Source organism: Anguilla rostrata, chromosome 5, assembly GCF_018555375.3.
Source record: "Anguilla rostrata isolate EN2019 chromosome 5, ASM1855537v3, whole genome shotgun sequence".
Classification (NCBI taxonomy): Eukaryota; Metazoa; Chordata; class Actinopteri; order Anguilliformes; family Anguillidae; genus Anguilla; species Anguilla rostrata.
In genome coordinates this window covers 57,971,344-57,988,483 of record NC_057937.1, presented here as the reverse complement: position 1 = coordinate 57,988,483, position 17,140 = coordinate 57,971,344, and the positions used below count along the sequence as shown (strand labels likewise).

The following is a 17,140-nucleotide window of genomic DNA, read 5'->3' as shown; positions in this document are numbered from 1 at the left end:
TGAGAACGCCTCTTTTGAGATGATGAAGAGAACAGCCAGTAGTCCTGGTATTTGGATATTTGTCCTTCTATTAACGGCCTGAACAAAGCCACATTTTTACCATTCTGAAAAGCAGTAACCCTGTTCACGTCTACTAGGTGTTGCTTTACCTTGTTTTTGTTTATAATTGAAACACATTGGGATTCTCTCTCTATGTTCCTTGCCGAGTACCAACTGCTGAATTGTATGACTCATTACATGTATGTATGTATGTATGTATGTATGTATCGTGTATTGTAACGCATCTTTGAGACCAGAAAAGCGCTATATAAAATAAATGTATTATTATTATTTATTATTAACTGTTTTCCTAAAAAAAGAGAATGCACGCACTTGGTAAGGCAATTAGTGAAGTCTGGTGCCCGTGTTGGTCATATTTTTCGCTCTTTCTCTTGTCTTTTTCTTACTATGTCATGCGTGATTCACACAGATGTTGGGGTGCGGACAGATTCAGGCCTCGACCGAAACAGCGTAGCCATTGTTCCGCGCACGGTCTGCGCTGCTGTAGCGTGCTTAGCGGTATGACCGCCACCATTGTGGTCTGTCATGAAGAAGCATCCCTGTTTCCTGACATAGTAAAACGCAGATGGGAGAAAACAGGCGGGGGCAGGGGGGCGGGGGAATGGGGGGGGGGGGCACTTAAAGCATGTCCCAGATCACAGAATATTTAAAAGGTTGAAGACTTTTTTCTTGTCTTTTTTTTTTTTCTTTTCTTAAAGAAGTGTCTGATTCCTGACCGTGTTCTCTGTGCCTTATCGAGTTCTCTGTTGCCAGATCCAGCAACATTCAGAGGGATGAAGGGACAAATTTTTTTCTGCACAATTTGCAAGATGTTATTTTTTCAAAAACAAATTTAAATAATTAAAGCGCTATTATCTGCCAATAATTCCAAAAGGAGCCAGCTGGAAGCTAGTGGGAATGAGATTGATTTCACTGCCTCTACCCCACTCACGGGTAGAGACTTTTGGAGAGCACCCTGTTGGTATCTTGCTCTGTGCAGCTGGTATCACCACCCACAGTAACACTCACAGAAAGTACAAAAAATAAAAAATGAAAATAGTCTAAAATGGTACAAATGCTCACTGGGGTGGTACCCTTTAGCTACGTAAAATTGTACCCTTAGCCAGAAATGCATTATCCATTTGTACCTTTTTTTTGTGTGTGTACATTCGTAACACCCAAATGGGACATTACTTTACTTTCAGGGTACATTTGGGAAATTTGTTCCTTAAATCATCAAAATGTACCTCCACTGTACCTTTGCACAGTGCATTTACCCACCCCTCCCACCCACCCACCCCCTCCCCTTCTCTTTGTGTCACTTTCTCATTTTCTTCTGCGAGGCCTGCAGGACAAATATCATTTAAAAAAAAAAAACTTGCCTACGTGGCCCACGGCATTAATCCAGGGCCATGATGACGGCGCATTCCGTGCCCTTGTGACCAATGTCGGCCCAGAGCAACATCTGCCCGTCATCTGAATCACCATAGAGTGCTTGCGGGCCAAAAAGCTTTGAGCTAGGCTAATGGTAGAGCTAGGAATGTATCTCTTTGATGGCCTTTTGTGATGTTTGGGCTCAAATCCTTAAGGTGCCCCCAGCCACGGGCCTTCACACTGCATGTACAGCTTCTTCTTTTTTTGTTGTAAAAGCAGGAACGTTATTTCAGACCACCTTAAGATGGGAGGAGGACAGAAAGGGTCATTAGCTTGTGCAGGGATCGAGTGTAACACTATCCCCAGCCGCCTGTCACAGAACGGGCGTTCCGTTGGGGGAGCGTTATCGGGCTTCCGTGTGCCTCTCCCGTTTGGGGATGGGAAGCAGAGCCGTAATCAGGTTTTAAGGTCAGGGCCAGGGTGAGGCTTAGGTTATAGGCTTATTTGGTTTAGGAAGTGTGCTCCTGCGTACCCTTCGGCGGCCCGGGAGGAGGCTGTGTCCCTTAAGTGCTTTTGGAGGAAGATTAGAGCACCTTTAATGACCCCCTTGTAGAAATGGGTGACCCGGTAAAGCCTCTCTTCAGCTTTCAAATGAGGGAACTAATAGGAATGGGAAACTAAAAATAAAGCACTACGTAGTACATGCAGTGAGATCTGTAATGTTTGGGACAAATTACAGCTATGAAAATTGTAGTTGTAATTTAGTATTTTGTCTTGTATCCTGTGCACCCAGTGCCTGCTCGAAGTCTGTGACTCATAGACATCACCAGGTGCTGAGTATTTTCTCTGGTGATGCTCTGCCAGGCCTGTACTGCAGCCATCTTCAGCTCCTGCTTGTTCTGGGGGCTAGATGCCTGAAGTTTTCTCTTCGGCATTATGAAATGCATGTTCAATTGGATTATGATCGGGTGAATGACTTAGCCAGTCAAGAATTTTCCAGTTTTGGACTTTGAGAAACTCCTCCTGTTGCTTTAGCAAAATGTCTGGGATCACTGTCTTGCTGTAAAGTAGCATTGCCCATTGGGTTTAGAGGCATTTGGTTGAACTTGATAAGCTGCGTCAGATAAGCAGATAAGATGCAATGTGTACGCAGAATTAATTCTGTTGCATCATCGATGAAGACAAGTGAGCCAGTATCTGTGCCAGCCATACATGCCCAAACCATAATGCCCCCATCACCACGTTTCACAGCTGAGGGGGGTGCTTTGGATCTTGGGCAGTTCCTTCTGGCCTTTTTAGGGCATTCATGCAAACAGTAACCTGTCCATCCTGTTTTTGTGGCTGTGGCTGACTAGTGGTTTGCATCTTGCAGCCTAGCCTTGGTCGTCCTATTTGTGAAGTCTTCTGCAGACAGTAGTCGCTAATAAATCCGCGCCTGCCTCTTGAGGAGTGTTTCTGATCTGTTGGACTGGGGTTTGGGGGTTTTTCTTCATTATGGTCAGAATGATTTGGTCATCAACTGTACAGGTATTCCTTGGCCTACGATTACTGAGCTCACCAGTGTTCTCTTTCTTCTTAATGATGTTCCAAACAGTTGATTTTGGTAAGGCTAAAGGTTATGATTGGCCAATGTCCCTGTTTTTTTCTTATTTCACAGCCTCATAATGGCTTCCTTGACTTTCATTGGCACAGCTCTGGTCCCCATGTTAACAGACTCCAACTGCCTAGAATTAAGACTAGATACTAGATCTCTGACAACTGCACTAAGGAAGCAGTTGAACACACCCGACTAACACACAACCCGGTGATCCTTCTGCTCTGGGACAGGGGGTTGGCGGTTTAACCCCCAATGTGCTTCTCCGGCATCCCAGCAGACAGACAGAAACGAACGGATGAAATTATGTTTTTTTTTTTTTTTTTTTTTTTTTGTCTGGAGCCAGCTTGTGGAGACGAGCTTTAGGCCGCAGTGGAGCACCTGTTGACAGTTTACCTGAGCCCCGTAGCGCAGCACGCAGCCATAGACGACCCTCGCGTCATTCATTCAGGACCGCGTGAAGGCGGCGTTTGTTAGCCTATCGTCGCATTCACGAGTCGACCTCGGCCGGTCGGCCAGGTGCAATTTGGGTCGGATTGTGACAATCCCTCCCTTCTTTGTGCCTTAATGGAGCGAGGTCCGGACTCAGGCGCCTCCGTGGGCCTCTGTGAGCTTGTTTTGTGTTTAAACCTGCTGACGTCAGCACTGCTGTCGCCATTTTATTTATTTGTGTGGGAGCCGCCGCCACTTATCGTGCTGTTACTGCAAAAAATAAGAAAAAAAGAAAAAAAATTTCAGTCACAGAGAAACTAATTACCTATCATACAAACTCCGTGTATCATTTTAGCATACTTGTATTTTGTTTAGGAATCCACAGAACAGAATACGGAGTGCACAGGCCAGAAGTGCCTTTTGGTATTTCTTATTTTAAACATGTTTTACCCCCGCTATGCTTCTATAATGCAGTCTGTACTGTAGATGCAGGCAAGTTTGATTGGCATGTCTGTGTCATTGATGCACCTTGGTTTGAAGCTGACAAGAATTAATTCGTAGAACGTATTAAGTCATTACTAATTTATTAATAGCTGATTAACGTGTGGCAGCGTCCTGATGTATTACATGCTAGCTTTGAATCGTGAGGAGCATCTCGTGATTTAGTTGCTCTTCATTTTGGTTCTGGCTCCGGTAGCGTGGGAACATGTCGAGGTTTGATAGAGACACGGTGCAGTGCTCCTTTCTGAAACCAGCTCACCTTGCACCTTGCTTTTGTGTTTTTTAGTTACATTAGGATATGTAAATGCACACAAACACACACACTCACACACACACACACACCACCCTTTTTTTGTCTATTACCAGGGTTACGTGTAATCCACAGGACCACGGACACCAGGGTCAACCGCTGAAATCTGATCTGGATGTTGCAGGGCGCGAGGAATTTGCAAAATCGGGTTGTTTGTCACATTGCTCAAAACGGCGAGTATTAACCACAGACTCCAAAGAAGGGCACTACAGCACCTTTCTGCGCCGCTGAGATAGGAAGTCTCTGCGGCTTTCCTTTTGAGACGCTTCGTTCGAGACGCGTCGTGTTGTATTAAAAACAAAAAAAACAAAAAAAAAAAACGATTTTTTAAAAAAGTGTTGACGTGCGGACGTTACGCTCTGCGGCCCACAAAAAGCAGACTTTAGCTGACGGAGAGATTATGAGGGCGAGACAGAGGCAGGCGCCGCCGAGTCGTCTGTGTCTGCCGGAGATCGTCCCTGCCTGAGACCGAGACAGGAAGTGGCGTTTGCTGCAAAACTTGAACGGTAGGAAACTGATAAAAACCCGTGTTTCTCGCAACGTCTGTCGGGTGTGTACACCCGTTACTTCGCTTTAAGTCGCGATGCGAAAATGAAAACATTGCATTTTGGTTTTGCGTGCTGCAAATGAAGGCTGCCATGGTAGGCCACTTTTAGAAGACTTTTCTTTGCCAGGTTCTCTCTCTTGTGCTGTGTTGAAACACTATAAGCAGAAGCTCTCTTTTGTAATGAATCTCTGTGTTTTTTTGTTTTTTTTTGGAGAGCACCCTTGTGGTATCTGGCTCTGTACAGCTGGTATCACCACCCACGGTAACACTCACAGAAAAAAAGTACAAAAAAAGAAAAAGATAGCCTAAAAACGTACAAATGCTTGTCATTAGGGTGGTACCCTATACAGGCACATAAAATTGTACCCCTTAGCCAGCAATACATTATCCATTTGTACCTTTTTGCATGTAAAACATCCAAATGGATCATTACTGTACTTTCAGGGTAGTCTGTTTGTGGAGATTTAAGTGCATACACCTGTGTGCACTGTGGTGCAACCTCAAATGGACACATATCATTAAACCACTGGTTTTTAATCTTTTATTTTTTTCTTTATTATTATTTTTTTTGTCGCATTTCGCAAAATATCATCAGATAAATCCCAGAGCCGGGCGCTGGTTCTGAATCACCCACATGCACTTTCGTTTTTCTTTGTTTTTTTAGAGATCAGATTGATACAGAAGTGATCCCCCTGATTTCTCTTGGGGTGAGTTATTGGCATTAAAATGACAGTTTATTAATATTGTTCCTGTCACCATTTTTCATTGTAGACACACATAATATTAATAGGAAAATGAATATGATAATGTGGAACGTGACAGAGATTATAGTATGCATTGCAGCTTTCTGCCATGACTGGAGTATTTTAAATAATTTTTTTTGGACTGAAAGGGGGAGGGAAAGACTATTTCTGAAGGGCCATTTGCATAGAAGTATTCATATGTGTGAGTAGTCACGCACAGATGCACACAAACACAAAAATATATATTAGCAACACGCACGCACGCACACACACACACACGTACGCATGCACACATGCACACACACACACACACACATATACAGTGAGCTCCACAATGTTTGTTTCAAAGGCATATTTTTCCTTGATTTGGTTCTGTGCTCCACGATTTCAGATTTGTCATCAAACAATTCACATATAGTTAAAGTGCACATTCTTCGCCTTTGTCAGCCTTTTATTCGATTTAATACCTTTTGGTTTCACCATGTAAAAATAACAGCACTTTTTTTACAGATAACCCCCCCCCCCCCCCCCAATTTCAGTGCGCCATAATGCTAACAGCATGTATGTACAGTATGTTTATTTGTTTTGCAACCATGCAAGAGACTACAACCCTGTGGTAAAGCTTCGCCTTTAATGTGCGAGATATAGAGCGCTGATAATGAGCCGAGCGCTGCAAGGTGCTCTGGGTAATGTACGGCGGTGTGGCAATAGGTGGCGGATGCGACAGGATGTCGGCTTGCTGTACGTAACAGCAGGCGAGTCGGGGAGAGAGGTTCGCGGCGAAAGGGACGTGGCGTTGAGAGGGAGAGAGGTGAGGCTGCGGCTGGCGCGTGCGCGAGCGAGCGCGCGGTCTCGCCGTGCGGGGCACACGCGTGTGCGTGTGCGTGTGCATGCCCGTTACTGCGCTTCCTGACCACCGTGGGAACGTAGACTCCCCCCCCCCCGCCTTCTAACGAGGCTGGTGAAGGGAGGGACGGGTCCCTTCCACTGTCAGCCACGCCGAGGAGTCTCACAGAAAAGAGACAAGCCGACAAGGGGGGGGGAGGGGGTTGGGCTGGGGGGGGGGGGGGGGGTGGTGGTGTTCCTGTGAGTGTGTGTGTGTGTGTGTGTGTGTGAGTAGTGAGTGGTGTGTGGGATATGTGTGTGTGTGCATGTGTAAGTGAAGTGTGTGTATGTGTGTGTGTCAGTGTGCACAGTATGTTTCTGTGTGTGTGCGTGCCTGTTTGTGTGAGTGTGTATGTTTCTGTGTGTGTGTGCGCCTGTTTGTGTGAGTGAGTGAGTGAGTGTGTTTGACTGAGTATGAGTGTGTGTGTGCTTGTGTAAGCGAAGTGAGTGTGTGTGTGCGTGTGTAAGTGAAGCTTGTGTGTGTATGTCTTTGTGTGTGTGAGAGAGTGTGCGTATGTGTGTGTGTCAGTGTGCACAGTATGTTTCTGTGTGTGTGCGTGCCTGCTTGTGTGAGTGTGCATGTTTCTGTGTGTGTGTGAGCCTGTTTGTGTGAGTGAGTGAGTGAGTGTGTTTGACTGAGTATGAGTGTGTGTGTGCTTGTGTAAGTGAAGTGAGTGTGTGTGTGCGTGTCTGTGTGCATGCAGGTGTGTGTGTGTGTGTGTGCATGCGTGCATGCATGCATGTGTGAGTGTGTGAGTGTGCGTCTTTGTGTGCCTTTTTGTGTGGTATTTACGTGTTGCTGGGCAGAAGAGGGTAATTTGAGGGTAATTAGCCATATGAAGCACAGGGCAGGGCTCAGTGTCACCATGCAGGTAGCTGCTCATGGGTTTCTGCCCACAGTTTAACACTCAGAGAGAGTGTGGGATCTAGCATACCCCGCCAGGCTCGGTCTCCACAAGCAGCTTCTCCTGCTCTTTTGGGAGTTAACACACCTCCCTCCATGCGTAGCTGCAAAAAAAAAAAAAAATGGAAGGATTTTTCCCCACTTTTTTTTTTCTTCCTTTTTTCTTTTCTAACGATTACAGTCATCTGTTATAGCACCTTGCACCGTTTCCGGGCTGCATGCTCATCAGCTTAATGAGATATGCAAGGGTTTTTCTTTTTGTTGTTTTTTTTTTTTGTTTTTTGTCCACCAAAGCACAACTCTTGTGTTGTTTCCAGAGCTTGACCCTTCAGTTCCAGGGGAGCTCTGTGTAGAGGACTACAAGTGACTGCCTGCCCAGAAAATAACACTTATGTATTCATGTGTTCATCTGGCTGCCCAGAAAATAACACTTATGTATTCATGTGTTCATTTTCGGCCGTACCGCGTGCCGTTGCGAGCATGTTAAATAGCTGGAAGACTTTTTTTTTTTTGCAACTGTTCTTCCTGGGAAGCCCCCTGAGAGAAAACAAGGGCTTAAAGTGATGCACATCAAATATTATGGGCCTTTTTAATGGAAATTAAAGTTAAGTAAAGCGACGCAGAGCCAAGATAAGCTGGGCATGTGTATACCGGAGTAAACCTCTTTGGTTTTAAGTACTATTGTTAGTGGCGCAATTGTTTCTCACAAGCAGGCTTGACGAACAGCTGAGGTACGGCTTCATGAAGGCATGTAATTGATAGAATTTTGAGAGGTTGAGCCCAACGTGTTTTAATCATGCAGTAGCCGGTGTGTTATTTTTTTCGATCCAATTGTTTAATCAAAATGGCGTTGCGTGGTGTTTGAGAAGGTGCAAGGAGTGTTTGTTTTCTCTGAGAGCGTCCTGAAAATGAATGAATGAATTAAATAATAATAATAATAATAATAATAATAATAATAATAATAATAATAATAATAATAATAATAATAATAATAATAATAATAATATTCCTGCCTCTCGCCCAATGCACGCTGGGATAGGCTCCAGCACCCCCCCGCGACCTTGCTCAGGATAAGCAGGTATAGATAATGGATGGATGGATGGATGGATGGATAATAATAATAATAGTTCATGAAAAAATATCCTGGGGAAGAACTTGTCATGGAAAAACCAATGGAAGAACTGTTTTCAATGTGTCCATATTCTTGTTTGGTTTGGCTATGGTCTCACCCGCATTGTCTTTCTCTTGGCCCCCGCAGGATGGAGGAGTCTAGTCTGTGCCTTGGCGTGTCCTCAGCGGTACCCGAAGCGGACGGCCGCCTGAGCGCCGCGGTGCTCAACGGGCGCTACCCGGTGAGCCAGAAGCTGCAGCAGCTCACCTCCCAGCTGGGCCATGGCTTCGCCGACCTGCCCGGGCGGCAGCAGACCCCAGAGGAGAAGGCCGCCACCCCGCTGGACGAGAAGAGCCACCCGGTCCTGGCCAGCCCTCCGATCAGCAGCCAGATGGCGCTGCTGGCCAACCAGCTCAATCGGGACGCCATGGAGGCCGGCGTCGGCCTGGGCGTGAACGGGCGGGTGGAGCTGCAGCACTTCCTGAACGGGCAGAGCCTGGGCGTCATGTCTCAGCTGTGCGACGCGGAGGAGGACACCCGCAAGAACCGGAAGTACCCGTGCCCGCTGTGCGGCAAGCGCTTCCGCTTCAACAGCATCCTGTCGCTGCACATGCGCACGCACACGGGCGAGAAGCCCTTCAAGTGCCCCTACTGCGACCACCGGGCGGCGCAGAAGGGCAACCTGAAGATCCACCTGCGCACCCACAAGCTGGGCAACCTGGGCAAGGGGCGGGGCCGGGTGCGCGAGGAGAACCGGCTCCTGCACGAGCTGGAGGAGCGCGCCATCCTGAGGGACAAGCAGATGAGGAGCAGCCTGTCCCAGCCGCGGATGGACGCGAGGCAGCCCTCCCAGCCCTTCCAGCATCCCCAGAACCACCACCAACACCACCACCACCCCCACCACCTGCAGAACCACCCACCGCACCACCTGCCCGCGGTGCACGCCCAGGCCCAGCAGCAGCAGCAGCAGCAGCAGCCCACCTCCGCCTGCAGCCTCCTCACCCCGACCAGCCTGGGGATCCCCGACAACCAGTCGCCCCTCCCTCGGCCCTCGCCGTCCCCGAAGCTGGCCAGCGCCCAGGACGAGCAGGCCGCCCCGCCCGCCCCGCCCGCGCCTCCCGCGCCCCCCGCCCCGGCTGCGGCGGCGGCGGGGTTCCGCTGCACCTTCTGCAAGGGCAAGTTCAAGAAGCGGGAGGAGCTGGAGCGCCACATCCGCATCCTGCACAAGCCCTACAAGTGCACGCTCTGCGAGTTCGCCACCGCCCAGGAGGAGGACCTCATCGCCCACGTGGAGAAGGCCCACATCACCGCCGAGTCGGCCCAGGGGCAGGGCCTGGCGGGGGGCGGGGCCGGCGGGGAGAAGCCCGCCAACGAGTTCCGCTGCGAGGTGTGCGGCCAGTCCTTCAGCCAGGCCTGGTTCCTCAAGGGCCACATGCGCAAGCACAAGGACTCCTTCGAGCACAGCTGCCAGATCTGCGGCCGCCGCTTCAAGGAGCCGTGGTTCCTGAAGAACCACATGAAGGTCCACCTGAACAAGCTGAACGTGAAGACCAAGGCCCAAGGCGACCAGGAGGCGTCCATGAAGATGAACCACCTGGCGCAGGAGGCTCACGCCAACCTCTACTCCCGCTACATCTCCTGCCTGCAGGGCGGGTTCCTCTCGCCCAACAAGGCGGCCCTGTCCGAACAGCACCCCCTCCTGGCTAAAGCAGGGATTGCCATGAAGGAGAAGGAGATTCCAGGGAAACTGCTGTCTCCAATTGTGGGCATGGGTCATGGTTCAGCGGACAGGGAGAAGCGCTCCCTGCTTGGCTGCCTAAACCTGGTCCCGCCCCTCAAGTCCAGCTGCATGGAGCACCTGCAAGCTGCAGCTAAGGTGGCCGAGATGGACCCTCTCAACAGCTACCAGGCCTGGCAAATCATGGCGCGGGGGATGGCTATGGACCGGTCCTTCATGCCTAAGGAGCAGTACCACATGCCTCGAATCTCGGACGAGGACCCGATGGCTGCCAGGATGGCCTACGCGAAAGAGAAGCACGACTATCCCGGGATGGGGCCCGACGGTTCCCGGCAGAAGCTGCACGCGGACATGGCGTCAAGGACCAGGGGGGCCAACACGCTGGCCTGCAAGGACAACGGCAGCTTCGACGGCGGCAGCCGAGACCTCCGCGGCTCCCACGGTGGTGGGACGGCCGGCCAGGCCCACGGCCTGGAGTACGGCCGGTCGGGTTCGAAGGAGAAGCACACCGAGTGCCCGGACTGCGGCAGGACCTTTAGGACTTACCACCAGATGGTGGTCCACTCCCGGGTGCACAGCAAGGACCGGCAGCCGGCGGACGCCGGGATCCACCATCGCCTGGGCCTGGACGAGCGGCGCGGCTCCGCCAGCGACCCCGAATCCCAGTCCATCAGCCGCTCCACCACGCCGGGCTCCTCCAACGTGACGGAGGACAGCGGGCCCGGCGGAGGGCAGTCCCGGGCCGGGAGCACACAGGAGGACAGCCCTCACCCGTCTCCCCCTTCCTCAGGTAGGACCTGAACTCTACATCCTCTCCGTCCCCTTTCTAATTCCAAGAGTGCTAACCTGGTGTCCATTCAGTGATACGGGATACCTGTAAAATGTTGACATCGTTGGCTGAAACTAATGCCGTGGTTACCCGAGTAATCATAGTCTGCTTGCACATGCTCTATCACGGTGAGATGCAGCCAAGGAGGTCCTCTAGTTCTACTCTCCCAGTCATAGTTAGCTAATCAAATAGCCCAGGGTCAAATCTGTAATGTCTAGGCTTTTGGGTCCAGCTTGGACTCTTGGCAGACACATTCTGCAGCTGAGACACTCACAAGTCCAAACGTGTACCTTTTTAATGATTAAGAAAAAGTTTACTTTGTTGTCAAACAACAGATATTCTCAGTCAGAGTCGGTGGCAGTGAAGAAATATAAATGCTGCTTGGACGCAGAGGAGTTCAGGACAGGATCCGTGTACCTAGGCCAGACGCTTCGTCTCCTCGGGACATGCTCCGCTAGCTCGTCTGTCTGAAATGGCCTCGTTTCAGAAACAGGGCGGGCAAGGCCGCCGCTCGCCTCAGTGGATCGCAGCCGTCGCGCACCAGTTGTTTCCTGGATGGCTGGTCGTCATGCCCTGGCATGGCTCCCATTTGGCCCCCATTAGAGGCGGAATGGGCTGCCCCCTCTCCCCGCCCCAGCCTCCTAATGCCGCCAAACGCGGATAAACCTGTCGAGATCCAGGTTTCCGCTGTCGTCCGTTCGTTGCGCATCCACCACAGAAGAAGAAGGGGCTCTGTGACTGGAGTTGCTTTGAAATCCAAGCAGTGGCTCCGGATTAACAGTGCCGGGATGGTAGGGGGTGGGGGGTGGGGGGATAGGGGGAATCGGCTGTGTTGAAATCGCCCCCCGTGTTAAAAGCAAAGCTCTGTCGGTTTCGCTGGTGCCACATTCCACAAATATCTCTGATACTTAATGCCTTTTGTTCAAATACCCATCAACATCTGAAGTAGGCCCGCATCCAGAACCCCAGAGCTTTTCGCTATGGGAATGCTACAGGGTTCTGAAAGGGTTCTTTGGGTTATCTTCATAGCAGAACCCTTTCTAGTTCTTTACGGAACCCTCTATGGTAGGTGTGAAAAGTGTGAAAGCTCCCAGATTGACCCTTTTTGTCTGTCAATGAACCCTTGAACTGGATAGGGCTCCTCTTATGGGGACACAGAGAAGCCTTTCTTCCCAGAGTGTGCCGTGGAGACTGTTGAGTCCCTGGCAACTACACGTAACTACAACGCAACGCTTTTCGCAACGTTGTCCGAACGTTGCTAACTGCTTTCGTTAAGGGCTGCGAAGGGAGGAAGGAAGTAAGGCTCTCTGAGAAAGAGAGACGTTGGACCTAGTGCGTCAGGAAAACCGACAAACTGGAGGGATTAAGTGCATGTTTACCCGGATTTATGCAGGCTGCCGCTAATGATTACAGAACTTTTAAAGGTAACTTCCTCTTCCCCTGGGGGGGGGGGGGAGACTGCAGCTAAGCACTGTGCCTGTTAATTGGGTCACAACTGTGTGATAATCAGTTGGTTTAAGCTAAACGAGACACTAATTAAAGATATACATATAAAGCAGATTAAAAAATGTTTTTTTTTTTTTTTGTTTTTTTCCCCGGCTTCATTTGCCGAGCCGAACACGCGTATGTCGTGGTGGAGAACGGGCGAGGCTGAAGGCCCAAAACAAATTAATTTCAACAGCGAGTGAAAATAGCGGTTTCCCTTGCATTTTCCGGCTTAATGGAAGGGGCTGGAACGCCGAGCTGACCGTGTTTTGTTTTAATCTAGGAAAAAATAACAGATAACCCTCCCTCCCTAATTAGGAATTTATTAGAAAGAGATGGAGATAAAGCCATTCTCGTGCTATTAAAATGGAGGAGAATGGAGACGGGTGGAAGGAAAAGGCTATCTCCAGCGTTTATGTATCTGATCCTTTGCTGAACAACTTTGACTCATATTTGGGGGTTTTGCTTCTCATATTTTCTTGAATCAAAAGTAAAAGTGTAATAAATATATTAACATCAATATGACAATGTCCAGAAAACTATATTGATCATAAACATCACGGTCATATTCATGATCATAATTTTTTGATAAATCTCTTTTAATATTTTAGGTAAAACTGGGTATTTGTTGATAATTCAGTTATACTGAAATTTCTTTTCATATTATATACTTTTCATATTTCATACCTTTGAAAAGGACTGAGGAACTTGTAGAGCCACATACAGACATTCATTATCCTAATCCCCTACTAAATTTGGCTGTTGCTGGTGTCATTTTTGGTTAGAGCATTGCCTTTGATCATCCCAATCTGACATCTGAACCACGGAAACCCACGGAGACTTCCAATCAGAAATCAGTGATTGAGTCAGGAACCAATGAGGAGTCGGACCCCTGTAACGCATGCACCTGCAGACTGCAGGGGATGCACAGACACAGCAGGGGATAGGACCTGAGAATATAACAACCGCACTGCTGAATATTTCAGCAGGTCTTTAAAAGGAGCTCAAAGATACACAGAAAAAGTCCTAGGGCCTGATTTACTAAGACCTTCAGCAGGGGCAAAACCTTTTTAGTGCATGCAGAACTAATAACACAACCAATGATTGGTGCTAAAGAAATAGCATGGCCAGTCATTGGTCGTGTTTTTGGTTTTGCGTGTGCTGAAAGGGTCTGCACGTGCTGAAGGTCTTAGTAGTTCAGGCCCATAGTGTACATTTAACTCAGTGTCCGGTAAGGCTCAAATGTACTCTATCAGAGTTCAGTTAACACTGAGCATTTTGCCGTGTGTCAGTGGACCTCGGATCGTAAGATGACGTTCAGTACTATCAGTCGCGTTCAGAGATTTTTGGGGGGCTTTAATTAGATGTGTGGCTGGTGAGTGACAGAGGAGAAAGAGGTGTCATTGCTCGCTGTTTCGTCTTTTGTTAAAATGAACTAGGGTGTAGCCGTGCTGTACTGTACCTCAGAATAATTTAATTGGCGCTGAATTTTGCCCATATTTTTTTTTGTACTTTATGGATATATTAATTCCTGCCCCCAGCGTCCAAGCAGCTGCAGTTCTGACAGAGGTGAAACGCGATTATAGCGACTCTCTCTCTTTGACACCGGGTTTGTTGAAAGACTGAAACGAGCACCGTTTAAGAGCGGCCTTTCAAGGGCTGTTTCTGTGAAAGGACACAAACAAGCTTCTTTCATTCAAGTTTTCAGACTCCCATCCGTCTGTTTCTTTATTGTGTTTTTCCCTCATTCTTTTATAATAATTTTTTTTTATTTTTTTAACAAGATAGGTTTGTCTTGGGAAAGAGAAACGGTTGTAATTTCAGATCCTCTGCATTTTGGAGTTCATAAACACAAGGTTCTCGGGGGGGTGGATGGTGTCTCTGAATACATTACAGGGAGGCCTTTGAGCCACGGATGTGGAGCAGGGGGGACGTGGAGTGAGAGGCAGAACAGAGGCCATTGTGACCTGATGTAATACCGTGTAAGGGGGGGGGGGGGGGGTTGGGAGGCCACGGGGCTGTTTGAAATGCTCTCGCCGCCTCTTCGGGGGAGCGCGCGAGGCCAAGTCTGCGCCGTAGCCGCGGTAGGGGATGTGTGTGTGTGTGTGTGTGTGTGTGTGTGTGTGTGTGTGTGTGTGTGAGAGTGTGTGAGAGTGTGTGTGTGTGTGTGTGTGCATGTGCATGTGTGTCAGTAGTATGTGTGTGTGTGTGCATCTGTAAGATGTGTGTGTGTGTGCGGGAGTGGAGTGTGGGGGTGGTGGAATGCACAGCATGATATGCAGCTGTTTGTCATGCAAGAGAAAAGATGTTTGAGTCAGTGAACAAATGAAAATAATACCAAATGAAGCAGAAAATTAGTTTATACTGTGAGTATCCTTCACACTGGCAGGAAGCCCTGTGAATGCCATTCACACTGACAAGAAGCCCTGTGAATCTCCTTCATACTGACAGGAAGCCCTGTGAATCTCCTTCATATTGACAGGAAGCCCTGTGAATCTCCTTCATACTGACAGAAGCCGTGAATTCCTCATACGACAAGCCTGTGAATTCATTGCGAGCCTGTGAATTCCTTCATACTGACAAGAAGCCATGTGAATCTCCTTCATACTGACAAGAAGCCCTGTGAATCTCCTTCATACTGACAAGAAGCCCTGTGAATCTCCTTCATACTGACAAGAAGCCCTGTGAATCTCCTTCATACTGACAGGAAGCCCTGTGAATCTCCTTCATATTGACAGGAAGCCCTGTGAGTCTCCTTCATACTGACAGGAAGCCCCGTAAATCTCCTTCGTACTGACAGGAAGCCCTGTGAATCTCCTTCGTACTGACAGGAAACCCTGTGAATCTCCTTCATATTGACAGGAAGCCCTGTGAATCTCCTGCATACTGACAGGAAGCCCTGTAAATCTCGTTCATACTGACAGGAAGCCTGTGAATCTCCTTCATATGACAAGAAGCCTGTGAATCTCCTTCATACTGACAGGAAGCCCTGTGAATCTCCTTCATATTGACAGGAAGCCCTGTGAATCTCCTTCATACTGACAAGAAGCCCTGTGAATCTCCTTCATACTGACAAGAAGCCATGTGAATCTCCTTCATACTGACAAGAAGCCCTGTGAATCTCCTTCATACTGACAAGAAAGCCCGTGATCTCCTCATACGACAAAGTCCTTGATCCTTCATACTGACAGAAGCCGTGTGAATCTCCTTCATATGACAGGAAGCAGCCTGTGAGTCTCCTTCATACTGACAGGAAGCCCTGGGAGTCTCTTTCATACTGCCAGGAAGCCCTGTGAATCTCCTTCATACTGACAGGAAGCCCTGTGAATCTCCTTCATACTGACAGGAAGCCCTGTGAATCTCCTTCATACTGACAGGAAGCCCTGTGAATCTCCTTCATACTGACAGGAAGCCCTGTGAATCTCCTTCATTGACAGAAGCCCGTAATCTCCTCATACTGACAGGAAGCCCTGTAAATCTCGTTCATACTGACAGGAAGCCCTGTGAATCTCCTTCATACTGACAGGAAGCCGTGTGAATCTCCTTCATACTGACAGGAAACCCTGTGAATCTCCTTCATACTGACAGGAAGCCCTGGGAGTCTCTCTCATACTGCAGGGAAGCCCCACTGCAAGATCAGCTCCAAAATTAATACATAAATTAAATAAATAGAATTAGAACGAGGAGGCCCTTTGAACCAATCTGACAAAGCTTGCCCCAATGAAAAACAGATCAACCCCTCTTCCTGTCTTTAACCCCTGCCTGTACCCTACACTTTTGGCTGCAAACCTGAATTTTTAATATAGATTTTTTTTTTTCGTTTTGAGAATCCTCCGTGTCTAAATATTTTTTTTTTTTGGTGGAACAGCCCTTTTAACACAGCGAGGATTAGCGGTTTATCCCAAGGTCTTTACAGCTTTTCAAACGTGTAGGCAAAGTAGCTGCTCCGTTCAAATTGGAAATTGGATTTGCTTCCCGACGCCTAAGGTTATAAAGGCATGGATATCCATCTAATTACATAATTACAATGAGGGGTAATTACACATGCAAGCTACTGTTACAGTGTAATTGCTGCATAATTAAAGCAAAATGACCAGAACTAGTCGCTGGGAGGAACAGAATAGAGCTATTTTTATCCTCCCCTGTACGCCGCTAGTTGTGGTTAACAGAAAGGGCACCTGTTCGTTTTTAAAAAATTCGAAAAAGGAGGATTTACGCAAGGCGACGTCGTGCTGCTGCGGTGACAGACATCTTGTTTTGCGCCTCGACGCTGTGACTAACGTCCGACGATGCCCTTGGATACAGGGCAGTCGTCAAAAAAAAATGTACCCGTTACGTTTAAAGGAGTAAATAAATAAAGACGTATTTCAGAGCTTGACGCGGTGAGAAATGTACGCGAGGCTAAGTTTCCATAATATTTGGAAGAATCACCCCTCTAGTTGAACATGGTCTATGTGAGCGGTGTGCAAAGAACGGTTACCAGATGCCTCAGTTTTGGACCGGAATGTCTGGTTTTCAAATAGTTTGTACAGGTCCGGTTCGTGGTCCCGATTGGACGATGTAAATGTCCGATCTGAATTATTGATTGAAATGGCTGACCGCCGGTTTGTGATTAATATCTTCTGCTTTGATTGTCACGTCGTGTGTG

At 48.3% G+C, this 17,140-nt stretch overlaps 1 protein-coding gene across 6 annotated transcripts in view; it reads left to right on the top strand.

The window, feature by feature from the left end:
- Positions 1–17,140, top strand: part of LOC135255761 (zinc finger protein 536-like) — a 169,706-nt gene that overhangs the window by 81,512 nt on the left and 71,054 nt on the right. For 4 of the 6 annotated variants that reach the window (XM_064337336.1, XM_064337334.1, XM_064337333.1 and 1 more), the window contains one exon: positions 8,588–10,968. In XM_064337336.1, coding sequence (XP_064193406.1) covers positions 8,589–10,968 — 2,380 coding nt within the window. In that variant the 5' untranslated portion in view covers position 8,588. Of the gene's footprint in view, positions 1–4,358; positions 4,757–8,587; positions 10,969–17,140 lie in introns of those variants that run through there. The other 2 variants (XM_064337337.1, XM_064337332.1) reach the window with 2 other exon arrangements.